At 43.9% G+C, this 27,181-nt stretch overlaps 1 protein-coding gene across 1 annotated transcript in view; it reads left to right on the plus strand.

Annotated features, from left to right (window-relative positions):
* Positions 1–669: 669 nt before the first annotated feature.
* Positions 670–27,181, plus strand: part of LOC124281205 (gamma-tubulin complex component 5-like) — a 41,888-nt gene continuing 15,376 nt past the window's right edge. The window contains exons 1-14 of the mRNA XM_046717225.1: positions 670–935; positions 2,642–2,748; positions 3,389–3,500; positions 4,459–4,555; positions 5,747–5,826; positions 13,814–14,076; positions 15,108–15,197; positions 15,710–15,803; positions 16,263–16,479; positions 17,138–17,340; positions 17,641–17,756; positions 18,095–18,351; positions 18,585–18,837; positions 24,741–24,903. Of these exons, the coding sequence (XP_046573181.1) occupies positions 867–935; positions 2,642–2,748; positions 3,389–3,500; positions 4,459–4,555; positions 5,747–5,826; positions 13,814–14,076; positions 15,108–15,197; positions 15,710–15,803; positions 16,263–16,479; positions 17,138–17,340; positions 17,641–17,756; positions 18,095–18,351; positions 18,585–18,837; positions 24,741–24,903 (2,121 nt within the window). The 5' untranslated portion in view covers positions 670–866. The remainder of the gene's footprint in view (positions 936–2,641; positions 2,749–3,388; positions 3,501–4,458; positions 4,556–5,746; positions 5,827–13,813; positions 14,077–15,107; positions 15,198–15,709; positions 15,804–16,262; positions 16,480–17,137; positions 17,341–17,640; positions 17,757–18,094; positions 18,352–18,584; positions 18,838–24,740; positions 24,904–27,181) is intronic.

Here is a 27,181-nt window from a genome sequence, read left to right on the forward strand (position 1 = left end):
TTAGAGTGATCTTTCTCTGTTAATCAGCTGGGAGTGGCCATAATACAAAATATCAAGTCTAAGTGAAAGATTACAAATAAAATGGACGGCGTTTGGTTTGTCCAATTTAAAAAGTAATGTTTACATATATGTAAATTAGTTAAATGGGTTCGAAAGAAAGGTTTTCATAGCTAACAGGAGAAACCAATTGTGGAAGAAAGGGTGTTTGGTTATTTAATTGTCGTTGAGTTAATTTCTTTGTCGGTTTATTTGAAACGCACAACCACAACCGACTAAATTAAAGCTGGTCGACAAAATCATCAACACCACCTTCCACTAGGGCTTTAGAATTGCAGAAAGGGTTGGGTAATATAATGCGGTTTGAACAGTGGCTATGAGGCAGACTATGGGACAATGTCCAGTTCCTATAGAAGTCCACGACCTACTCGAACAAAACCTTGCAGAAACAATTCAAATCCGCCGACTTGTGGTGGAATCCTCAATCAACAGAGATCAAGGACACCTCATCGCATCTGTCTACAATGAATAAAAGAAAACAGCACCCAGCTACCATACCATATTAATCGATGTTTAGTTGCCTTTTATATAATATTTTCAACGTCTTTTCTAAATAGCAATTTCCGGTGTAAAGTCCGATCCATAATTTCAAAAACATACTTTCAACCGGAAGTGCCCATGCTGTCAACAAACTTTACTAATTTATACTTAGGCTCGGTGTGCTAAAAGTAATGCTATCATGGATTAGTCTAATTTTACACATGGTTTGATTTGATTTAAGAATATACTTGAAGTACGTTGTACATATTTGATGGCTGTCAATTTACTTTTGAGATCGGCAACCGGCTAGTCGGCGACTGGATGTGGTCATGGCGCGCTGGAGAGGGAATTTCGAAAATTTGACGAAATCACTCATTACACATTTAACAGGACTCGAGGTAATAGAATCTTTAGTTATGCATGGCAACTTAAAAATAATAATCTCTGACGGAATTATTGTCGCGTAAGTGTAAAAGTTCGCATGTGTTTCCTTCATTTCTTGCCTGAACATCTTTCTCGCAGACTGATATATCTCTGAAATTGGGTTTACCCGATTCAGATAGATCAACAACTTGAACAAGAGGTTTATCAGAGGTTTCCAAAGAGAGACAAATCAAAGAGATGTCTGGTGTCTTTGCCTTATGGATGTTTTACTCAAACTAAAATCAGCTAGATGGGATAAGCCAGTAGTTGTCAAAGGCTAGATTACAATATAAATGCCTTGGTCATACAAAGCCAATCATGTTGCAGAACATACACCTACACATAGTTCCTAGCTGAGTTTCTCTGCCACATCATCCATTGTGCACACACCAATGATAATGTAGCACATGATTCCATCTGTTTTAACATTCATTGAGAAAATATCCTATAACATGAAAAGCTCTTTCTATCTGTGTATTTGACCTTTTTTTATATTAGTGAAGCTGTCATTAAAGCCCATTGGAGGGCCAGCAATGACATGTTTTTATTGATATTTTATGATATCTCGATTGGATATTTTGCTGTTAGGTATCAATGTGGAAAATACTTGTTCAAATGTGTGTTATTGCTCATTCTTTCTGTCACTGGTTTGCTTGGTTCAGACTTCATTATTATCCCCCGCAACTTACATGTTTTGCAGGGGGTATTAAAATGGACTTCGTCCGTGTGTCTGTCAGTCCCTCCGTGCACATTCATCTTTTCCAGAGCAGAACTTTAAAACCAATCACTATTTCTTCACCAAACTTGGAACATAGATAGGTCTGGTGGGGAACTGGTGCCTTATAGTAGTTTTGGGATTCTGAATAATTGTTTTGGTTTTTTTTGCATTTTCATGGCAACAAGTTTGACTTTGACTGAAATTGGTGTTGCTATTTTCCGGAGCAGAACTTTAAAACTGTTCGATATTTCTTCACCAAACTTGGCACATAGATAGATCTGGTGGTGTACTGGTGTCTTTTGGTTGTTTTGCATTTCTGAATAAAATACTTATTGCGTTTCCATGGCAACAAGTTTGGCTTTGACTGAATTTGGTGGTAGTGGTCTTTTCCGGAGCAGAACTTTAAAACAGTTCAACATTTCTTCACCAACTTGGCAGACAGATTGGTCTGGTGCCTTTTGGTATTTTTGGAATTCTGAATTCTGTGTAAAATATTGTTTGTGTTTCCATGGCAACAAGTTTGACTTCAGCTGAATTGGTGGTAGTGCTCCTTTCTTGAGCAGAACTTTAAAACCGTTCAATATTTGTTCTCCGAGCTGGGCACATAGATGGGTCTAGTGGTGAACAGGTGCCTTTTGGTAGTTTTGGAATACTGAATGAAATAGTTTTTGTGTTTCCATTGCAACAAGTTTGGCTTTGACTGAATTTGGTGGAAGTGCTCCTTTCTGCAGCAGGACTTTAAAACCTTTCATTACTCTTCTTCCACTTTGCTATATACATGCCAAAACATTTGACATAATCATAACTAGTAGACATGGACATATTCATGAAGAGTATTTTGCCATTGCGGGGGATATTGATGCCTTTGTCTTTTTGTTTAACCACATACCTGCGATATTGTTGACTGGGAATTAAACAACATTGTCTTATGATTATTTTCAATATGTTACTATCTCCTTTCAGGATGGAGAGGAAAACTTTCGACTCTGTCAGCAGTTTGCAACATCAAACTTTAAATTTCACCGATTTCTAGATGTGGACAGTCACAAAGTGACAAGAGCCTTAGATGGGTAATACGCCTCTAAACATGCTGTATCTGACATTACAGATTGTGGCATACCTGGATTAACATGTTTCCAGGTTAAATATACTGAGGGAAAAAAATAAGGGATCACATGAAAGGACAAGTGTTCTTTTATTTTTTTAGAAACCTGGAAAAAAATAAGGGAACACTTGTGCTGTCATGTGATCCCTTATTTTTTTTCCTCATTATATTATTGTATGGATTAATGTTACTTGCTATCAATAGTTCTCTGGATTAATATTTCTTACCAGCTGTCATGGTCATGTTTTTATGTTTGATCAGTATTTCTCAGAAAGCCTTTGATTTAGTTGACAGTATGCTCAATTTGTTTTGAGGGCAATTGAGTCCATATAGAAAATGTGAATTTTATTTAGAAGATAAACATTATACAGTTCAGAGTTGTTAGTGTTATAAGTAAAAAAGGTTAGAAAATTCATTTTGAATTTGATGGTGTTAGGTCTTAAATATCATTCGCATTTTGTGTAACGTGTGTTCTAACAACAAATTCATACATCTGTGTATCAATCAATGTGCAATTGCTATATCTTCATTGATCTGGAGGGAACATATTTAAGTTGTACATGTTCAGTGAGTTCTATAATCTTCCTGATGTCATTTGTTTGTAGAATGCGTACAAAGTTTGAAGTACATTCAGAGACTGAGAAAGCTAAAGCTCTGACTCTGCTGACTGAAGATTTCTTGAATAGTCCAATATTTGAAGACAAGAATGATGGCAAGGTATTGATGTATTCGATTACCATTGATTACCATGTTACCATTGGTTACCATTGTTAGTAATATGTAACAACTCTGTACTGAAATGTACCCAAGCAACTGCCTGGCACTAAACATGCTCAAGGGTTTATATCCCAGTGGATTATACCAGTGTCACTTAGCTAATGGATGTAATTCCTAAAATACATATTGCCATGATTGATTGAGCCACAGTTTGGCATTACAGGAAGTCTGCAGAGGAACGCGCCCAGTGGCTTTAGTGCTTGACAACTGCCAACTATTACACTACATATACTTCTTGAATCTGATTTTGTCTAGGGTACATTTCCATAGTTAAGTATCTGACATTTGTTTCTGTTGCATCAGTGTTCAAACCCATGAAGATCTGGGTTTGAATTGGTGTTCAGCAACCCATGCTTGTCGTAAGAGGCGTTTTATGGGATTGGGTAGGCTGGCTCACTGACTTGGTTGACTGACACACGTCATCGTATACCAAATGCGTAGATCAATGCTTGTGATGCTGATCACTGGATTGTCTGATCCAGACTCAATTATTTACAGACCGCTGCCATATAGCTGGAATAGTGTGGCGTTAAGTAACAAACAGAATCAGTGTTTAGAATTAATCATGAAACTCAGTGGATCCTTGGCATAATGCTAATGTTAAACATATAGATGATCCTTTGATTCAAATATTACGGCAGCAGCCTTTAAGGAGCACAGAGGCCCATTTTGAACATTCCCACTGTTACTGATTGGAATGGACGTATCATTAGTCAGGGTACTTCCCCTGTCTCTGATATTGCCCATATTTGAGTCGTCATTTCTGCCAAAAGGCAAGTACTGTTTTCAACAGAAATGTGTAATCATGGTAATGAACTCTTTTTTTTGTGGCTACTAAACGGGTGTTAATGTTTTAATGTGATTTAGTAACCATGGTAACTGTTGAGTTTGCTTGCAGACTGATACACACTACTCTATCCTGTACCTGTTGTTCCTGTTGGCGGACCACCCCACGGCAGCTGACTTTAGGCTTACTCTGCCCCATCGTGAGGATGGTGAGTCCAACTTTCACTTAATGCATTCCCTCTTTAGTGGTAGGGGTGGGTATTGCAGAGAATTTTCATATTGCGATGCGAAAGCATATATTGAAAAGAGTATTTTTATACAAAAAACTACTTATAATCGAGTTAATGCTTGATTTATAAAGCATGAACACAACAAAATCACTATGGCTGATTAAGCTTTAATAAAAACTTTTAATCATGACTAAATATAAATGTAAATAATATTTGGCACAAATGAAACAAGGAAATATCCTAAGACTCCCGAGTGTTACGAAGTTTTCCAAATGCAGGTCAAAATACGTATCGCAATACATATCGCTGTCATGTCTGAACCATTAAACACCGGTAAACCGGTTATATTGCACAGCCCTATTTAGTGGATATTGTGGTCAAAGGGCAGAAGGTTGATGGTTCAATGCTTGTACACATAATACCAACAGGCATTATATGATTAATGCGTGAACATCTCTATGTATGAGCAATAATCTTGTACGCAGTGTAAACCCCATATCACCTCCCCACCTTACCTCACATAGTGTGAGTTGAGCCTAATGCAGATGTTAACAGGCTCACTCATAGTATGGCATGAGAGCTGACAGGTTGTGTACCACTTCAGTGACTCCCATGCAGCACACTATCAAAGCTCACTCCAGCAACGGGTTGGGTATTGTCATAGTCTGAGTGGTGCAATCATTAAACCAAGGATGTTTCCATGGAAAGTGAACTGTAATGTTCCTGTTTTCACAGCACCGTTATTTGCCAGTTTAGAATTGCTCTTTAGCAACCTGTGATGGTTGAAAGAGGCAACTATATGGAAACGAGACATCAGGGTCAGTGACTTGGTTCGCTGTTCGAACAGATTTGAAAAGGCCTTGAATTCTATGGTCTTTTCTTGAAGAGCCCTCATCCTTGGAAAACAAATTTCGCCTTAAACAGTATTGATTTTGTAGTGTGCTCGTGGGTCATTCCTCACATTTTAAAATATAAATATTGTCTTGTCTGGACTTGATTATTTCCAGGTCGTTGTCATATGGCTGACATATTGCTGAATGCAACTTGTGGCCAAAATGCCCCCCACATACCTATTCAGAGCCACACTCACTCAGTCATTCACTCACCTCACACTGGTGACTGGATATTGTTTGCAAGCTCTACAAAGCAACAGCTTTGCTTTGATTTCAGAACCTGTAGATGACTTTGACTGGTCTGCTCACCTGTTGGATGGAGAGGATGTGTATCGAGGATTATATGCAGATTCTCCGGTAACCATCTTTGCTTTATGCTGGGAAATAAATCGACTTCTGAATCTGTACTATGTGGAATGATAATACCAGTGAATGTCACTCACTTGATAGTGGAAACCCATTCTTGGCTGTGTTAAAATATTGGTGAAGACTTCTCATTTTCCTGGACTCATGTTCAATATGTAATGTTTAGAATGTCCCATTTGAAAAATGATGTATGTACTAGTGGTGCAATGATGTGGTGGGTATGTATCTCCGTATACTGGTCACGATATGATGCATACCTTGATACACTGGTCACAATATGATGCATATCTCCATACACTGGTCACAATATGATGCATATCTCCATGTAGGTTACGATATGATACATATCTCCACACACTGGTCACAATATGATGCATATCCATATCTCACAATATGATGCATATATACTGGTCACAATATGATGCATATCTCCATACACTGGTCACAATATGATGCATATCTCCATACACTGGTCACAATATGATGATGCATATCTCCAATATGATGCATATCTCCTACACTGGTCACAATATGATGCATATCTCCATATACTGGTCACAATATGATGCATATCTCCATACACTGGTCACAATATGATGCACATATATGGTCACGATGATGCATATCTCCACAAACTGGTCACAATATGATGCATATCTCCATACACTGGTCACAATATGATGCATATCTCCATATATGATGTCACGATATGATGCATATCTCCACAAACTGGTCACAATATGATGCATATCTCCATATATGGTCACAATATGATGCATATCTCCATACACTGGTCACAATATGATGCATATCTCCACACACTGGTCACAATATGATGCATATCTCCATACACTGGTCACAATATGATGCATATCTCCACACACTGGTCACAATATGATGCATATCTCCATACACTGGTCACAATATGATGCATATATCCATATACTGGTCACAATATGATGCACATCTCCATAAACTGGTCACAACATGATGCATACCTTGATACACTGGTCACAATATGATGCATATCTCCATATACTGGTCCTAATATGATGCATATCTCCATACACTGGTCACAATATGATGCATATCTCCATGTACTGGTCACAATATGATGCATATCTCCATATACTGGTCACAATATGATGCATATCTCCATACACTGGTCACAACATGATGCATATCTCGATGCACAGGTCATAATAAAATGCATGCCTCGATGCACTGGTCACAGTACAATGTAGTGAGTGAGTGAGTGATTTATTTAGTTTTACACCACACTCAGCAATATTCCAGCTATATGGTGGTGGTCTGTAAATAATCGAGTCTGGACCAGACAATCCAGGGATCAACAGCATGAACATCGATCTACGCATCTGGGATACAATGACATGTGTCAACCCAGTCAGCGAGACTGACCATCCGATCCCGTTAGTCACCTCTTACGACAATCATGGGTTACTGAAGATCAATTCTAACCTGGATCTTCACGGGTCAGTACAATGCATATCTTGATTCACTGTTCACAATACAATGCATATCTCAATGCACAGGTCACAATAAGATGCATATCTTGATACGCTGGTCACAGTACAATGCATATCTTGTTAAAGCTCACTGTTATCCCTATCTAGATAGGGTTAATTTTTCCTTATCCTGACTCATGCTAAATGCTTGTCTCCTTCTCCTTGCGGATGATAGTGGAACACTTGAAATCCCTTGAAGATCCCTTCTAAAAAGCGGACGTAAAATCACCACTCACCTACGAGTTACCTCCCTTGCCTCCTTGGCGCCTTTTTGGTCACCTGACCGGCCATGTTTTATCACTCTCTCCTTCTTTGCCCATGAGGATGGTTGTGAGAGCACCTGGGTCCCTATACGGCACATATCATTTTCTATTTTGGACCTTACATCAAAATTATTGTTGTATACGGCTTTTACGATTGTATTCTACTATATGGTTTGAAATTTAATCTAAATTATACGTTGTTTGACATGTTTTTTCATGGTGTTTACATTTGATGAAAACTTGTGTTCGTTGTAGGTACCGACTGTCTGCGGCTGACCCACATATATTATGTCCTGATTGCACTACTTCATGTTCTTTCAGCTCTCGTTGTAAACATTGTCTGGATTTAACCACTTTTCAATTTAACAACTACCTTTTTGTTCATTCATAGACGTGCAAAGGACTGGGTAAGAAGGTATTCACAAGTCATGTCTAAATCGAGAGATTGTGCTGATAACCGTTTGTTAACTACTGCTGCCGATGATCATAATTCCAATGAATTGCCGAGTGTTTTACGGGGGCAGGTCGCTGTGCCAGTGATGAACCCGGGGCTATTAGAGATCATGGTCAACGGAGCTGACCTCTTCGCAGACGAAGAAGACTAGATCTTCAACGCAGAAGAAGAAGGTTACTACCCCTAAGACTTCGTCGAAGTCTCTACACAGCTTTACGCAGAAGACGAGATCCTTTTCTGCCGAGATTGTACCTCCGGAAGAAGCAGATGTGTATGATGATCCCCCTATCCTCATACCTGAATTCACAGTTGTCAGCAAGAAGACGAAGCCTGCTTCTACAGCTACATCGGCAACTTTATCAGCGCAGACATTGACAGAAGACCTTCTATCAACGCAGACATCGGGTACCAGAGATAGCAGCAGCGTCAACTCTTACAAGTGCAGCGTACCTTAGGAGATGCCTCATCGTTGTCAGAAGCATCATCATCCCTGCAGCAGTTTCTTCAGACATCGCAAAACTTCAACCCGGGACTGTTCATGCAACAGTTTACAGACCAGATGATGTCGATGATGAAGCGTAAACCCGGCGCGGGAGAAAGCTGCTACTAAGACCACTCACGATGACTACTAGCCTGCGTGAAGATTCAGCAGTCTCTCCAAGCGCGGAAGAAGACTGAAGCCTGCGTGAAGGCTCACGCACCTGACGATCTTCGCCATCTGAAGTTAGGAGCCTAGACAACGTTACCAACGTCAGCTAAGCCTTAGACGTCCCTGAAGGAACCGCTAAGGATTCTCCACGCAGAAGCAGGTTGAAGCGTTCTCCCGAACCCTACAGACGTCGTAGATACGGGTCGTCATCACCATCGGACTCAGATGCACATCGGGAACCTGCGCGCAGGCACTCCACATCTTACAGAGGGGAGACTACGTCTAAGAATCAACCTTCACGAAGACCTAGAGAAAGATCTCAAGACTCCAGGAAGGATACACGATCACATCGGGATCATTCACCTGTGCGCAGTTCGTCATACAGATCTTCACACAGAGACTCACGTCGTCGTGGATCATCAGAGCGGGAGATGTCTAAATCAGAGGAAGAAGGTGAAGTCATATTCTCCGATACGGAAGTAACCTCATGGATTGCTAATGGCCTGGACCTAGCATCACCTTCCAAGGACATAGACGAAGCGTTTATATACAAGATGTCTAACGATGATTTCGACACACTCACCTTTCCGCCTATCGACCCGATCTCCCAAGTACCGGACAGCCTCAGCTCAGCCTTTGATAAGGCTACCAAGTTCCAGAATCAGCATATCCCGACGATCAACGCCAGGAAATTACCCTTACATCACATGGAACCCTTCCTGAAGGCACCAGAATGATGAGGACTACAAGATCATCAACGACTCCCGCTATAGGAATTACAAGATAGACGACAAGAAGTTAGCACAACTGGATACGACTACTAGACGTACCTTCTTCGGACTAGCCTGATCTAGGGCTATCAACGAAGCACTCATCTCGAAGTTCAAGAACTCCACCGACGAAGATGACCGGATGATATATTCTGCGCTACTGACTCAGAAAAAGGACCACCAATTTATGTCGGAGCATCTAGCATCCACATCAGCAGGCCTGACTCTCCTGAGGAGACAAGGATTATTGTCATCGTGCACCTGGAGTGAGTGGTTCACCAAGTCCTTATACAGAGCCCCATGGTCAGCATCATCCATCTTTGGAGGAGGGATTGAAGAAGTCGCCAAAGAGGTTACACATGAATCAAGGCAAGTCATTATTTGCCAGACGTCCCAGCGCTACTCCAACAAATCCAAGATTGCAGGAGTCCAGAGAGCCAGAGAAAAGAAGTATTCCAGCTCAAGAGGAGGAAGAGGTTCTTTTCGTTTCCTAACCGGAGTCCCGAGAAGTAACCCCCGAAGAGTCCGAGCACCCAGGGGTGCCGGGGAACCAAGTGCTGACGGACAGGTTTGGGAAGAGTGGAGTCTTCCATCCCCAGACGTTCCTGTACAACGTTCGACAGTGCGTGGACATCTTCAACGGTACTGGGAGAATTGGGGAAGACTATAGGACGATTACCTATCCCAGATACTATGCAGAGGGTACAAGATACAGTTGGAAGCCACCCAGCGGCTTACAAGCAACCCGATGGCCTTCAGATCGCAGCAGCCGACCAGACAGAGAAACTGGATGGCCTTAATCGAGACTCTACTCGACGAAGATGCAGTAGAAGAGATAAATCAAGATCTCATCACGCCCGGTTTTTAATTCCCAATTTTCCTGGTACCGAAGAAGAATTCCAAGGAGAAGTTTTGGCTCATCTACAACATGAGGAAGTTCAACCAGGAGTACCTTCGCAGACCAGCAAAATTCAAGATGATACATCTTCCTCAGCTCCGACATCTCGTTAAGTCCATCAGACTACCTGCGCCAGCATAGATCTACAACATGTGTACCTACACATCCCGATACATCAGACTCAAGGAAATACCTAAGATTCCTTTTCAACGGACATCACTTCCGGTGGAAGGTTCTACCGTTTGGAATATCGTCGGCCCCCTGGTTGTTTATTCGAGTGACCAAGCCCATCGTCACATATCTACATCGTCTAGGTTTATGCAGTGCTTTTTACCTGGACGAGGGAATTCAAGTTCATCAAGATCCCAGTCAACTCAGACTGCAACTATACTTCACCGTCAGGCTTCTCACTCAGTTAGGATGGCTGGTAAATCTCCTCAAGTCGGAACTGGAGCCGAAACAAGATCTTCAATTTCTAGGAATACGACTCATCACGCCGGTGAATCGCATATTCGTCCCAGAGGATTGTTGGGTCAAGATACAACATATGATATCTCAAGCAATGCTCTTTCCGTTGACACTACGTGCTTGGCAAAGCATGCTCGGTCTACTCACCTCAGATCAAGACATGACTTGCAGAGGGAGACTACAACTGCGCCCACTACAAATATTTGTGAACGCCCATCTCGACAGTCTGGATCCGCTGATTCTACCGGACAGCCTGAAACCATACCTCCTATAGTGGACTCGGAAGTCGAATGTTTGCGGAGGAACCTTTTTGTCATAGCCGATTTGCAACACTCATCTCTATGTAGATGCATCGCTACAAGGATGGGGTGCCCACCTCGACAACGAAGTGGCAACAGGGAAGTGGTCGAGTCAGGATCAGAGTCTGCACATCAACCTGTTGGAGATGAAAGCAGTGATCAATGCTTTACAACACTGGACCAGCATACTAAAGAACGCAAGGCTTATGGTCCACACGGACAACTCCACAGTGGCGTTCTACATCAACAAACAAGGATCAACAAGATCAACAAGTCTGCTACAACTCAGCTTTCTTCTGTTCAGCATCGTCGACGACCTGAACATCTACATGAAGGCATGCCACATTCCAGGAGCAAAGAATGTCATAGCAGGCGCCCTGTCATCCTCGTGGTTTGGTAGACCAGAAGTTTTACGGTTGAAGTCATGGCGGACAACAGGACTATAGAAATGACCTAAAAGTATGATCAAAGTTCAGCACTACTACCAACAAGTAATACAGAAAATCAAGCAGGCAACACAGCTTTAAGCATCTCTGACTAAGCGGCTTTTGCACTGCTACCACAAGTAATATTGGCCAGCGAGCCCTATTGGCCAGGGTATGGTTTCCTGTCCTCACACAAGAACTTCGGAAGTCCAACCCTGAAACTACCAGAGTGGTCGAACCTGCTCGTCCATCCACACACCAAGCAAGCTCATGGGAATCCGGCATTGTTCCAGCTACGCGTGGGCGTATCAAAGCTTGCCAGAAGACTAGGTAAAGCGCCAGAGCAGCTTTAAAGCGGTAACACTAGCTCTACGCAGATCAACTCGCAACTAGTACGACGACAAGTGGCAGAGATTTGAACAGTATGCAATGAGGAAAGGCTTTACAGCAGTAAAAGCAACCCATCCTCAAGTGGCGGAATACCTGTGTCATCTGCGACAAGACACTTAAAAGGTTCAACACTCTCAACGTACCTGGCTGCTCTCAGCACAGTTATCACCATGAAGACGGGTGTCAAGCTGACCAAAGTACCAGAGATACTGGCACTACTACGCTCGTTCAAGTTGGATTCAAGGCTCCTTCCTGGGATCTCAACATAGTTCTACAACATCTCACCACTGATGCCTACGAGCCTCTAGAACGGACATCCTTTGAACTACTGACTCAGAAAAAACGCTGTTCCTGGTTGCACTAGCAACAGCAGCACGGAAATACATGCTCAGAAATACATGCTCTGGACTTTGAACGAACACGATCAAGACATCGTGACATCGTACATCTAGGACTGAGATGGGATTTTATTGCCAAGAACCAACTGCCTGGCCAGCCTTACAGACAGTTCCACATCCAAGCACTCTCTACAGTCCTTGGGCCACAGGATACACAGGATCTATCCTTATGCCCTGTCAGAGCACTAAAAGTCTACCTACAAAGGACAAAAACAGGGAGCCTATTCATCCCCTTATCCACTGAGATGCCCACGAAAGTCTCACGGACAACGATATCGATATGGATGAGAGCCATTATACTAAGGCCTACAAAGCAGCAGGACTTGAGCCTCCACGAGCCTCCAATCCCCATGAAGACAGAGCCCTGGCGTCTACACTTGCTCTGCATGGAAACTGCTCGATTACAACAATAATGGAGGGCTGCTTTTGGAAATCGGACACAGTGTTTGCCAACCACTACCTCAGAGACATTGCCACCGAAGACGTCTCAGGTATTCACTTGTTGTAGCACAACAACTAACGGTTCCACAAAGGCGCTGAGGAAAATCTCACCCTTTTATCACATGACTTGTTAAAACCAACGCTCTGGAGAGCAAATGGTTAAAGTCCATGCACACGTCTAGGACAGGCTAGCATGAGTGATAGACCCTGTACTTGTATAGTACATACTCGTACATGAAGAAGGGTCGCATCTCCACTTCATGCACGCATCTAGAGATGGAGTTGCAAAAGATAACTAATGGAACATTAGTATATCTAAAAATCCACACGAAAATGTAAGGAGAAGTTTCGGAAGAAATCTGACAAGTTGTGGTTCCCCCCCAGACTCATCAGAGGAAGTTGAAAGAACAGAATCATCAGCAGTGCCGTCATAAGTTCCCATGGGGGGTAATACAGGACGTAAATCAACAGCCAGAGAATCCAAAAGTGGCCTGACCCACCACCGATTCCGACAGATTCTGCATGCATTTAGCATGAGTAAGGATAAGGAAAAATATGTAATTTTCTGACTAAAATTGATATTTTATACTTATCCTGACTCATGAGGTAAGCCCTCCCAACCTCCCCTCTTATGGCACTCTGGATTTCCCTGTAAATCTGGGTGTCGGGCATACATACGGAGAGAGTGACAAAACATGGCCGGTCAGGTGAACAAAAGGGAGCCAAGGAGGCAAGGGAGGTAACTCGTGGGTGAGTGGTGATTTTACGTCCGCTTTTAAGAAGGGAACTTCAAGGCATTTCAAGTGTTCCACTATCATTCGCAAGGAGAAGGAGACAAGCATTTAGCATGAGTCAGGATAAGTATAAAATATCAATTGTTGTCAGAAAATTACATTTATTTCCTGGAGAAAGTTCGACATAGGTGTTTTATGTCATGTAGCAGGTTACAGGTACATTTGTACATGTGTTTAGTGTTATATTCTCCTATTTTATGCAGACCCCCTCAGATGATGAGAGTTTGTCTGATTCTGATGAGGATGAACAGTCTCAACGACAAAGTAATGACGCAGTTGTCACTCAGTCTGCTGTTGTCACAGCAACACAGGACACATCTATGCTGGTTACACATGAGTCTGATGTGGTTGAAGACAAAGGATATGACTGGTTAATGAAAAATCTAGTGGTGCAATATTGGAAGGCAGGAGTAAGTGAAGAGGATACTATAGACAACCATTTCAGTTCCAACTTGGCGAGAGATTGGTAAGTTTTCCTTAGAATGGCACTGTGGCATTGGTTAGGGGTACTTCAGTCAAAGATTGTGTATTTTCCCATGCATGCTTTTGACTTACCTCAGCAGTTCTATGTTCTGTTAACCATAATAAAATGGTAGCATGTTTTACAAATTGTTTGATTTTTTCACCAGGGGCATCCCATTCCTCATCTATGATATGCTGTTGCAGAATTTTTTGGGAGAGTAATTCAGGTTTAGTTAGGTTGTTCCATTGATGAGATGAGGCAAGAAATCTGTTTTTGGATTGCACTGGTCCGTATAGTTTGTTGTTTAAATCTGTAGAAGTGTTGGGAGGATACCTCTATGACTCCTACCAGGACCCTAATGCCCTATGTGTCATAACGAGCTTTGAGTTGTTGGAATATATGGCCTGTCTGATAAAGCCCTAACTCCAGGAATCACTTTTCAGCCCCTCGTAGATTATGGTCAGTCAAAAATACCATTTGCTCACTCACTGTTTCTCTAGCCACTGGAGGGTGGAGAGGTAGTCTAGTGGTTATAGTGTTCACTTGTCATACCAACTGTCCAGGTTCTATTTCACTTATGGGTACTGTGTGAAGCCAATATCTGATGTTTCCAACCATGTGTGCTGGAATATTGCTGAAAGCAATTTGGAACTCTCTCCCATGTGCCCTTAAAAGCTCTGCCACAATTGACATTTTTAAGTCCAGACTTAAAACCCACCTTTTCTCAGTATATTATGTATAACTTCATCTGTAAATACTCCAGTGTAAATATTCTGTAGCACTTTGAGCATGCCTTAGGGTGTGGAAGGGGCGCATTATAAATATGCATTTATTATTATTATTATTATTATAAAGCAGTTACCCATAATCACTCTCACTATAGGCAATGAAATGAGCCTTTCTACAGGAATGAGCAAATATGTCCTGAATTCAGATATATAATTAGATGTCATCTTGTCTTAAGTGATGTTGCTTTTCCTTTAGCTGAAATGCAAAATATTCCTGATGTTGATTTGTTGTGTTTTGTATTTGAGGGAGTCGTACAAGTCCCGCACCAACCCCCTGTACTGTGAAGGGAGCCGCACCTTTGTCACGGAGATCCAGGTCTTGAGAGAAGTGTTGTGGTGAGTTGTAAACATGCATGTCAATAACGTGTCATGATGGATTAAGAAAATGCTATGTTACTGACATTTATATTTGTTTACAACTTGTACACTTCTACTTGTGTACATGACAATGACATCTGTCTACATGATCAAAAAATAGTAAGTCAAAACAAATTTGTTTGGAAATCCAATCGTTTTGGCATGATTGACATTGTATGATTCTCTTGACATTATTGACATTACATTGCCAACATGGACATTACATATTAAACAATGACATTATGTGATCTTTGACAGGATAGACATGAAATGTTTTGCTTTACATGTTTGACGTTTACATGGGATGTTGTTGATTTAATTGACATTTGCTATTGCGTGGTCAACTTTGTCATTACATGACTTACATAACACTGTTAACTTTGATATTACATGATTGATGTTAGATTTGTAAACATTGACACATGATTGGCATTATGTGCTTGCCATTACATCACGTGTTTGGGTTTTGTTTGATTAATTTTATTGTCCAGGATGATGTCTGGTGTAGCTGACCTGTTCATCTTCCACTACAAAGGAGGCCGCTTCATTCTCCGTGACGACATATCCGTGTCCCATCTTACTAAGGTTAGTGCATAGGTTCAAGAAGTTCTGGATATTTTCACATAAAGTGTCACCTTATTTCCATGTTTGTTCCGCCACACTTAGCATCATTCCAGCTATATCATGGCAGTTAGTACATAATTGAGTCTGGACCAAATAATCTGGTGACTGACTTCATGAGTATCTATCTATGCAACTGGGCAGTGATGACATGCCAAGTCAATGAGCTTATTTCCACAAGCATAGTCGCCTCTATTGCAAAGTATGTGACTTGTCACAGGTGTATGTCCCTGTTACCATGGCAATATCACATACAATAGCTAAACTTCTAACAGGGAGTACTAGTATTTATAATGGGGAATTAGTATCATAATATCATCAGTGTACTATAGCTATTCTCATGGATGTTTAGATAGTTACTACAAAACCTCTCGATAGTGTCTCACATCTGGATTTCTCGAGCTGACGTTGTCATCCTTTCAGGAGAGTGTAGAGAGTTTGGTTCAGCCGTTCTGCAAGCTTGGGGTCCACGTTCAGGTTCTGCAGACCTTTGTTCAGGAGATTGTGTCCCAGAGTTGCCTTGGTCAAGATCTCACCTCAGTGCCCATGACCTACCAAGCTTTCACTAAGACAGTGTCCCAGTTTCTGCAGGACTTACAAACTTATCTCTCAGGTCTAGAGAAAAGGATCATCAGGAATGGTGAGTGGACATGGTTGTGGGGATAAACTATGTAGTAGGTGATTATTATTAATTGATGACTTCCAAATCAGGATATATACTGTCGGCAGCATGAATACTAGGTTTACAATTATCCTTTTCAGAAAACAATATAGATGTGCTGTGTCTTTTTTTTAAGTGTGGGTGTTTGTGTTCGTCATCTTTTGAAGGAGTCAATTCCCTTACACCTTCTCTGGAACTCAATGAGATCATTTCAGATGAAGTACATGTCCTCTGTAACATATGTTATATTTGGGATTACACTTTCTTGAGTAAACTACAGTTTCTAGTACTTTTGATGGGTTGAGTCCCGTCCGGGATTCGGACGCACACCCTCAGAGTCAGACACCTAATCGCCAGAACACATCCTCTGATGTTAAGTGAGCGGTGAGTGAGTATGGTTTTACACCGCTTTTAGCAATATTCCAGCAATATCACGGTGGGGGACACCAGAAATGAGCTTCACACATTGTACCCATGTGAGGAATCGAACCCCGGTCTTTGGTGTGACGAGCAGACGCTTTAACCACTAGGCTACCCCACCGCCCTCTGTGATGTTAAGATTGCAATGTAAGATTGTATGGGAGTATAAAAAAAAACAAGAATGGAAAGAGATTGTGAAAGTTTGTTTTGTATTCAGAAGAGGTCATGACCCTATCAATGATGTCGGTGGAGTTACACACATGGAGTCAGAAAATCAGCTTGGTGTACTCCCTGTATATCAACGGTGTGGCAGCCGCTGCTAGTCTCCCAACCAACAGTCTCAAGGCTTCTCATCTCCTCAGTGTATTGTACAACACTGTGCTAGAGTATGACTCACTTGGAGAATTCACTCCTGACATGGTAGGTCACTGGTTGTAGGGTGTTCAATATGATGCATTAGTGGTGTTCACTCCCAGTATATGTTTCTCACCACTGTGCTGGTTGGTAAATGTCTGGGGCCTGTTTCACTACAGGCTTTCAACCCACATCTAGCTGACATGCTGTAACTTAACTGAAATTGTGAATAACTGTTTAGAGCAGCGTTAGACCAACTTGCTGTCAATCAAACGGGATATTGTTTATCTTCTAACTCATTATATGTCATCTTTGTTGTTGATTTGTGTATGGATCCATTTTGATCTGGTGATGTCTTTATTGCAGATCATGCTGTTACTGCCGATGTGGATGCAGACGTCTCAGCCCTATCTGCAGATCATTGGAGACTGGATCAACAATGGCCACTTGAATGACCCGATGAATGAGTTTGTTGTTCAGAGGTAAGTACTGGCCAAGCCTAGGTAGAACATGTTCTGACAGGTGACCACAGCCACTGTTTGTAGGTTTAATGTTTGTTCAAGCTTTGAACAGTATTGACTTTGCAAGCAAGATCTTTCAAAAGGCCAACAATTTAAGTCAGTGTTAAGCATGCCTTGAGATGGGCAGAGTGGCCTCTTATTGAAGTAACAATGCTTCGTCGTACTGGGGACAGATTGACTTAAACTATGCTGTATTTGCATCTGCATGCACAATTGGTCTAGTTCTCTGTTCAGTGTATTCGCAGCCAACCTTTGTAAACTGAAATGCTGAGACTTACATGTACTAATATTTCTTCCAGAAATGACAATGTAAAGTCAGTAGATGAGACCTTCTGGGAGAATGCTTTTGTTCTCCACATGCCCAAGAGTTCACCAAACTCCAGTGTGCTCAGCACAACTATTGCCCAGTTTCCAGAGCATGAGCAGGTTTCCGTGGCAACAGCCTGGGCTCCCAAGTTCCTTCAGCCAGTTGTCAAGGATATTGTGTTAACAGGAAAATCCATGGAAGTGCTTGAACACTTGGGACAGTTATTCCAAGTCATAGGAAATAAAGATGGTATGTGTCTAGGAAAAGGAATGTAGCTAGTTTGTTTGATTAGATATTTTCTGATTTTCTGGATGTATGCGGCGATACTTAGTTTTCATAGACTCTCAGTCTTTGACTATGTTACTCGTATACACTCACTCACGAATCGAAGTATCTATCAATATTAAAATGACATTTTATTTATTTTTCTTGAATACTATTCAATATTATTTTCATTGTATGTTATATGTTTCTTGCTGCAGGTAAACCAGAATCACTATACGACACGTTTATGAAATCATTGGAGAAGACCCTTGGGTCCAAGTCACCAGCAGCTGGTAAATCACAGAATGGGAAAAGGGAGACAACTGTGTCTACGCCAGTCCTGACTCCACAGATTGAACAACAGATGAGGGGACTTGGTGTCTATGATCCTCTGCTGAGAATTAACTTTGAGACAGTGTTCGGCTATCTGCATGTGGGCCCAGTTGAATCTGAGGAGCACAGGGAGCTGAGGTGAGGAAGACCTCTTCACAATGTGGCTGTGGGTTTGAGAAATACAGAGCAGATAGGTTATGAATGCAAAGCCATCTAGATCCCCATGTTCTGAAAGTGACTACCTGGTGGAAGTTCCAGAAACTGGCTTGAAGAATTATAGCTTTAGATATTTCAAACACAGTGCTTCAACTTTTGGAACAATCTACCAGCAGAGTTGAACCTGTTACTATGACACCCATCATTCAAGGCACATTTAAACTACCTTTTACACAATACTACACAGTGTTGATCCCACCCACACCTTCCGACAGTGGTAGCATTACCTGCTCCAACATGTATCACAATAGGCATTAACTTGGTGATTGGAGTCCGGTTTATCATATGTGGCCGGTATTATTATTATTATGATTCTGTGTAGCCTAATACCATATTGTGCACTTATGTTGAAGATTTTGTATTATTCACGATCCCAGGAATCCCTTGATTCTTTTTCAGAAGAAGTCTTCCTTGGGGTACATATAAGCATTAAAATGTCCATTTTAAATCCTACAACAGTTGTAACTATATTTTTCAATAAAATATTTACAAAACAAAAAGCTCGTTTTCTCTTGTGAGACCACCCCTACAGGGCCCCACCGGGCCCCCTACAGCCAAGAGCAGGTAACTCTTGCCGTTTACCTCGTACCTCACTTTTCATGCTGTTGTTCTGTTGAATAGACGTGCGTGGTGTTCATTTCGAGTTTGGAGCTCCTACCGATATGATGAGTGTAAAAGAGTCTCAATCTGTATGTATGGTTCCTTTCTTTACGCATGGGTATTAGATGGACTTCATATATTGATATTCTCATTCATCTTTTGTTGTAACTTTGCCGTGGGTTCTTGTGGCAGGCAAAATGGCGAACTGCGTGATCGTGGTTTCCTTGCTACATGTTCTTGGTAGCTTGTAGTAGGGAGTTCATAAATTATGTTTGCATACTTTATGGTAGGCTTGCCTAAATTCTCTCTCTTTTCAGCAAATATGTGGTAAGTTGTTGTTGAGTAATTTTGATAGGGTTTCACTCAACTTTACTCACTAGTATGTACACGCAGGTGCGGCTAGCCTTTTTTCTGCTTTGCATTTTATGTTTAGTATTTAAATGGCTGTAGCTTGTAGCATTTAAATATCGCCCGTGCGTTTATTTATGGCTATTTACTTGTGTTTATATGTTTGCTGCTTCACAGTTCCTGCTAGTAACACTGGCGTGGTTCTGTTTGTTGCAGTTTAAGCCCTGTGCATCATGCAGTGCCACACTACTGCCACAGGATGGTCATAAGGTGTGCCTCCGCTGTTTAGTCGAGGACGCTCACGACAATCAAGGATGTTCATAATAAGAGCCCTTGCGTCAATATTCCTGTTACATTATGTTGTGTTATGTTACACATATACACATTATTTACGTTTACACACAACATGGCTCATGGTGTCCGAGGTTGTGTCTTTTGCCTGGGTTTCTGTGCCTCACACGCATTCTTTCAGGCACGCAGATTTTATGTTTTTCACTAATCTGCTTCAGGCGGGGGATAATATTTGAGGAAAGGTTTCTAAGGAAATCCCTTTATTGATTTCTTACTTATAGCAGCAGCGGAGATCATCAGTGCACATGCTTATCTCAGACGTGGTTTCCAGACTCCGAGAGGAGATTGGTACCCAGTCTACGGGTAGAGATTGCACTGGCGCATCATTTGGGGGAGGTTCCGACCCGAGCTCCGGCTCCGGGAAGGGTCTGACCACCCGGGGACAATCGGACCCGAGCTCCGGCTCTGGGGACGCTCTGAACCTGGGGACTAGCACCGACCGGGCCGGCCCCGGTACGGCGCAGATCCATGGCGCCGGTAGCTCAGGTCTCGGCCTGATGTCTATTGATGCCCAGACCAGGAGGCTGCTGAGTGTGATGGAGCTACCGAGCTGCCAATCACCTCGACGCTCCGAGGTCTACCCGTGTACACCAGGGGAACCCTGCATTGCCAGGCTACACCCATGTGTATCGGGACCGGGGTCGGACTAACACCGACCTGGGCTTCGGCCCCGGTACGGAGCAGATCCCCGTCGCTGTTAGCTCAGGTCTCGGCCTGATGTCTATCGATGCCCTTGCCAAGAGGCTGTTGAGTGTGATGGAGCTACCGATCACCTCAAAGCACCGAGATCTACCCGTGTACACCAGGGGAACCCTGCATTGTCAGGCTACTCCCAGGTGTTTTGGGATCGTTGTTCGAACTGGAACCGCTGATCCGAGCACTTATATATATATATGTGTATGGGTAGTTATATAGTGCTATAGGCTATGTTTGACTATATGCTCAGTGCGCTTTTGGAGACACTACTAGGGGAACCCTGATTTATCAGGCTACTCCTACGTGTCTCAGGATCGGGGTTCGGTCTCGAACCGCCGAGCTTCGGCTCCACGGATGCTCTGAACCCCCTGAGTAGCACTGACCCGGGCTTCGGCACTGGTAGAGCACAGATTCCTGGCGCCTGTAGTTAGGTCTCGGCCTGAAGCTATCGAGTGTACCGGGTGTGTCGGTCACCTCGACGCTCCAAGGTCTGTCTGAGTGCTTGGGGCACCTTGATTTATCAGGTGCCTCTCATGTGCCTCGGAACCGGGGTTCAGGCTCGTACAGTGGACAAGTCGATTTCGGCTCTTTTCGCTACTTTGATAGAGTACTGTACTTCAAGATGGAGACACTCCGCTCGGTGATCTCATCTGTCAAGACGGGATTGGCGCACGTCAATTGACCTTGAGGTAGCGTACCTCCTTGTTCCATTGCACCCAGATTTCAAGATTTACCTTCGGTTCTTCTTCGACCGGATGTGCTACCAGTTTCGTGTGCTCCTTAGGCTACATTATGGCGCCAAGGGTGTTCACCAAATTGAGGTTTATTACAGCCCAGATAGCCAGATTGCAGTGCCGGTGTTCTCACCCGTACCTAGGCGACTGGCTCATCTGGGTTTTAGAATAACAGTTGAGTCTGGGAACCTCACGATAGTGTTGGTTATGCTTACGAAACTGGGCCGAATTGTCAGCCTCACGAAGTCAGACCTCGTCTCGAAGCAGGATCCGGTCTTTCTTGGGGGTGATGCGAGTTTGAGGATGAGACCCATGATTTAGTTCGGATATTGGAGTTACTATAACCTTGTTTTGGTTGAGAGCCTTATGACCTCCACCATTCCCGGGTACTCCATGGCTATTTCTACGTTTCACACCTCGTTCGATGGTGCTCTGCCTAGGCAACTATAACCAGGATATTTAGAGTTGAAAACATTATATGCATTTTATAAATATTTAAGGAAAATTTGAAATCAAGTTAAGAAGGGTGAATGTACTGGGAAAGTGCATTGACCAAGCTAACCGAACTGTTATTGATTCACTTTTCTTGGGGAATAACAATTTCTCTGAATTGACATAAATGAGAGTGAAAGGTTCAAACTGGTGTTTCTACACAATTGGGTGGATGGACATTTGGGATACAGATGGTCAGTTTGGTCAGTTTGTCAATAAAGGGGCACGCATAGGATCAGAAATGATTTGATTAAGTATCTTTTGGCGCCTACCAGTCTGAGATATTAGTTAGATATGTCAACGTTTGGTTGATGGATGGTTTAAGGATAACTAGCAATGTCATTTTATCACTGGAAGAATTTGATGGTACCAAATAAAGTCTCCGAAAGGGACTAATGAAAGTAACTAATTATTAAGATTGGATATGAGTCATTTTGGTATGAGGTAGGACATTATTTCGGGGGGAGGAGCCAAAATTGTCAAAGAAGACTTTTCTCACATTTTCGAGGGGAACAGAAGCGATTCTGGGCCCCACCGTTGACTTGAGAGGTTCTCTCTGTATATTGAGAGAATGGCTCAGATGAACTAGTAACTTTAGGAGTTGTGCAAGAAACCAACAAGTTCTTCCATGAAGTTTGTGCATCTGTGTTGTGTGTAGACCAGGAAAGCTAGGCAATATCTGAGGACCTTTGTGAAAGAATACATTCCAAAATAAATGGACTTGAACACCATACCGGACTTATCTTTGACTATCCATCTTAGCTACATCATCCCCAGAACCAGAGTGGCTAGACAGATTGCCTAGGGAGAAAGGGTAGAACACCCCGACACCCTCAGGTAACACAACACCCTCGTGCACAGCTCGTAGCTGGCATGAACAGGGTTTGACCGCCTTGGCGGCGACCCAGCCAACCTTGAAATTGCCAATTATTCTCAATTGGCTGTCTGGCCCTGACTTTTCAAGTATATCGTCTCTCTCACTTCACTTGTTGACGTGGAAGACGGCTTTACTTGTGGTGGTGAGCTCTGGTAGAAGGGTCGGGTACATCCATGCGATACCCACTGACCCGACACTGACAGTTTTTTATACTGATCATGTCCGTATTCGCCTCCCGGATACCTACCACTTTCAGATCGATATTGCTTTCCACGTGACTGCTCATATCGATCTTCCACCCCTTACCCAGCCTTCCACACCAGGGACCGATCTTTCGATTGCTCACCCGTTGGAGTGACTATAACGAACGAAAGGGATCTGTACGGGTACCCATGTGTTCTGTTTGGTGGCGGGAAGACTGGGGAGTCTGCTAGCAAGTGGACTTTATCTCGTTGGCTTGTTTCCGTAATTGTTCGGTTACAATGCTATGGTTTTCCTTCCCCCAAGGGGTTGAAAGCAGACTTGGTAGGGCAGATGCCGCTTTGTTGGCAATACACAGCGGGACTGCTCAATGAAGAGATCGGTTATGTTGCTCTTTGGAGCCGACAGAACACCTTCATTCGACATTACCGACTTGATACGCATTCTAAGGATCGTGCTCGGTTTGGTTTACACTTACCCTCCTCGCGCCGAGTGCGTTTGGTGGGGGTGTTTTATCCTGCTTTTCACTCATACAATGGCGTTTGTACTTGTTCGATTTCCTCAGAAAGTTTTAGCGAGGCTAATAATTTCTCTGGGTTTTATTGAGATCCTGGCAAAGCCCTCTTCCAAACAGGGGTGCATTCGAGCATTAGTTTGCAGTACTTATTAGCTCGACTCCTGGGTTATTGGCTTTTAAGCTTTTTTACGCTTTCCCTACCCTTATACCTCTCGCCTCGCTTCGCTGGTTCAGGCTACATTAGGCTTGGGAGTAGTTTCGGCATGTCCCCATACATTCCTTTCCATTGTAATGGTTGGGGGTGGGGTTTTATGTCATAATTGAATTGAGCCAATTGACGTATAAGCTTGGGCTCTCTATTTCCCGCCCTAGTCACGCCCCCGCCTGATTGACATCAGCTGTCAGGTGGCTCGGTAAGTGTGTTTTTTCTATTTCCGTATCGGTTGTAGATTTCACTCCACCACGGGTTTAGTTGTTGCCAGACAGAATGCCACACCCGGCTCAAATATCTTTGGGAGTCTGTCTTATGCTTATATGTACCCCAAGGAGGACTTCTTCTGAAAAAGAATTATACAAACCTGTAGAGGTTATGAATTCTTTGAAGAAAGTCCTCCTTGAAGTCTGACTCCCACCACCTCCCCTCATTCTGTCTGATACGTTCAGCATTAAAAGTGAGGTACGAGGTAGACGGCGAGAGTTACCTGCTTTTGGCTGTAGGGGGTGGTCTCACAAGACAAAACAAGTTTTTGTTTTGTGAATATATTTTGAAAAATATAGTTACAACTGTAAGTAGGATTTAAGATGGACATTTTAATGCTTATATGTACCCCAAGGAGGACTTTCTTCAAAGAATTCATAACCTCTACAGGTTTGTATAAATCCTATAGTATTTATATAGGTTATTTAATGTCATAATTGGGTATTGTCATGTTAAGAAATAAAGTCGACTGCTTGTGATCATTTGCTACTCTTACGGCATAATTTTAGACTATACCCTTGGCTGTGATAGGTTACTGCGGGGGCTAAAGTCTGAGAACCTACAACCAGTTGAGATGCTGCTCCAGGAGTGTCTGTACCCACACATACTTCGCAGATATCATGTGGTGTGTGCAGAACTGGTCCGCATCCTTAAGGAGAAGTATCGCCTGATGGACTTCCTTACTGCCATGAGGGTGAGTACTGACTGGCAGGGGTGGAAGACTACTGTCTTGGGGGATGCTGATGACAAGAGTTAATTGATAGGGGACTAATATACCAGATGGCTGTTGGTCCTGGTGTGGGAGTCAGATGGCTGTTGTTTCTGGTGGGAGTGAGTCAGATGTCTGTTGGTCCAGGTGGACGTAGGAAGATGGCTGTTGTTTCTGGTGGGAGTGAGTCAGATGGCTGCTGTTTTGAGGTAGATGGCTGTTGGTCCTGGTGGGGGAGTCAGATAGCTGTTGGTCCTGGTGGGAGTAAGGCAGATGGCTGTTGGTCCTGGTGGGGAGTCAGATAGCTGTTGGTCCTGTTGGTCCTGATGGCTGTTGGTGGGGAGAGTCAGATAGCTGTTGGTCCTGGTGGGGTGGGAGTCTGTTGGCTGTTGGGTCCTGTGGGAGTGAGTCCAGATAGCTGTTGGTCCTGGTGGGAGTGAGGGAGATGGCTGTTGGTCCTGGTAGGGAGAGGGGAGGGAGTCAGATAGCTGTTGGTTTTGGTGGGGAGTAGGGAGATGGCTGTTGGTCCTGGTGGGGAGAGGGAGATGGCTGTTGGTCCTGGTGGGGAGTCAGATAGCTCTTTGTTTTGGTGGGAGTAGGGAGATGGCTGTTGGTCCTGAGTCGGAATAGGGAGATAGCTGTTGGTCCTGGTAGGGGAGTCAGATAGCTGTTGGTCCTGGTGGGAGTGAGGTAGATAGCTGTTGGTCCTGATCGGAGGAGGGAGATGGCTGTTGGTCCTGGTAGGGGAGTCAGATAGCTGTTGGTCCTGGTGGGAGTAGGGAGATGGCTGTTGATTGGGTCCTGTTGGTCCTGGGGGAGTCAGATAGCTGTTGGTCCTGGTGGGGGAGTCAGATAGCTGTTGGTCCTGGTAGGGGAGGGAGATAGCTGTTGGTCCTGGTAGGGGAGTCAGATAGCTGTCGGTCCTGGTGGGAGTGAGGTAGATGGCTGCTGGTCCTGATCGGAGTAGGGAGATGGCTGTTGGTCCTGGTAGGGGAGTCAGATAGCTGTTGGTCCTGGTGGGAGTAGGTCAGATAGCTGTTGGTCCTGGTTGGGGAGGAGATGGCTGCTGGTCCTGGTAGGGAGTCAGATGGCTGTTGGTCCTGGTGGGAGGAGTCAGATAGCTGTTGGTCCTGGTGGGAGTAGAGAGATGGCTGTTGGTCCTGGTGGGAGAGTCAGATAGCTGTTGGTCCTGGTAGGGGAGTCAGATAGCTGTTGGTCCTGGTGGGAGTGAGGTAGATGGCTGTTGGTCCTGGTGATAGGTTGGAGTGGGGAGAGATGGCTGTTGGTCCTGGTGGAGGAGGTCAGATGGCTGTTGGTCCTGGTGGGGGAGTCAGATGGCTGTTGGTCCTGGTGGGAGTCAGATGGCTGTTGGTCCTGGTGGGAGTAAGGGAGATGGCTGTTGGTCCTGGTAGGGGAGTCAGATAGCTGTCGGTCCTGGTGGGAGTGAGGTAGATGGCTGCTGGTCCTGATCGGAGTAGGGAGATGGCTGTTGGTCCTGGTAGGGGAGTCAGATAGCTCTTGGTTCTGGTGGGAGTGAGGTAGATGGCTGTTGGTCCTGGTGGGAGTAGGGAGATGGCTGTGGTAGGGGAGTCCTGGTAGGAGGGAGATAGCTGTTGGTCCTGGTGGGAGGAGGTAGATTGCTGTTGGTCCTGGTGGGGAGTCAGATAGCTGTTGGTCCTGGTAGGGGAGTCAGATAGCTGTTGGTCCTGGTGGAGGGGAGTCAGATGGCTGTTGGTCCTGAGTAGGGGGAGTCAGATAGCTGTTGGTCCTGGTGGGAGTGAGGTAGGGAGATGGCTGTTGGTCCTGGTAGGAGTGAGTCAGATGGCTGTTGGTCCTGGTAGGGGGGAGTCAGATAGCTGTTGGTCCTGGTGGGGGGAGTCAGATGGCTGTTGGTCCTGGTGGGGGAGTCAGATAGCTGTTGGTCCTGGTGGGAGTGAGTCAGATGGCTGTTGGTCCTCCAGGATCAGATGGCTGTTGGTCTGGTGGGAGAGGAGATGGCTGTTGGTCCTGGTGGGAGAGTCAGATAGCTGTTGGTCCCCTGGTGGGAGTAGGAGATGGCTGTTGGTCCTGATCGGAGTAGGGAGATGGCTGTTGGTCCTGGTAGGGGAGTCAGATAGCTGTTGGTTCTGGTGGGAGTGAGGTAGATGGCTGTTGGTCCTGGTCGGAGTAGGGAGATGGCTGTTGGTCCTGGTAGGGAGTCAGATAGCTGGTGGGAGTAGGGAGATGGCTGGGAGTGAGGTGGATAGATGGCTCCTGTCCTGGT

The sequence above is a fragment of the Haliotis rubra genome, unplaced genomic scaffold, assembly GCF_003918875.1.
Source record: "Haliotis rubra isolate DU_JTF1 unplaced genomic scaffold, ASM391887v1 Scf280, whole genome shotgun sequence".
In the NCBI taxonomy this organism is placed as follows: Eukaryota; Metazoa; Mollusca; class Gastropoda; order Lepetellida; family Haliotidae; genus Haliotis; species Haliotis rubra.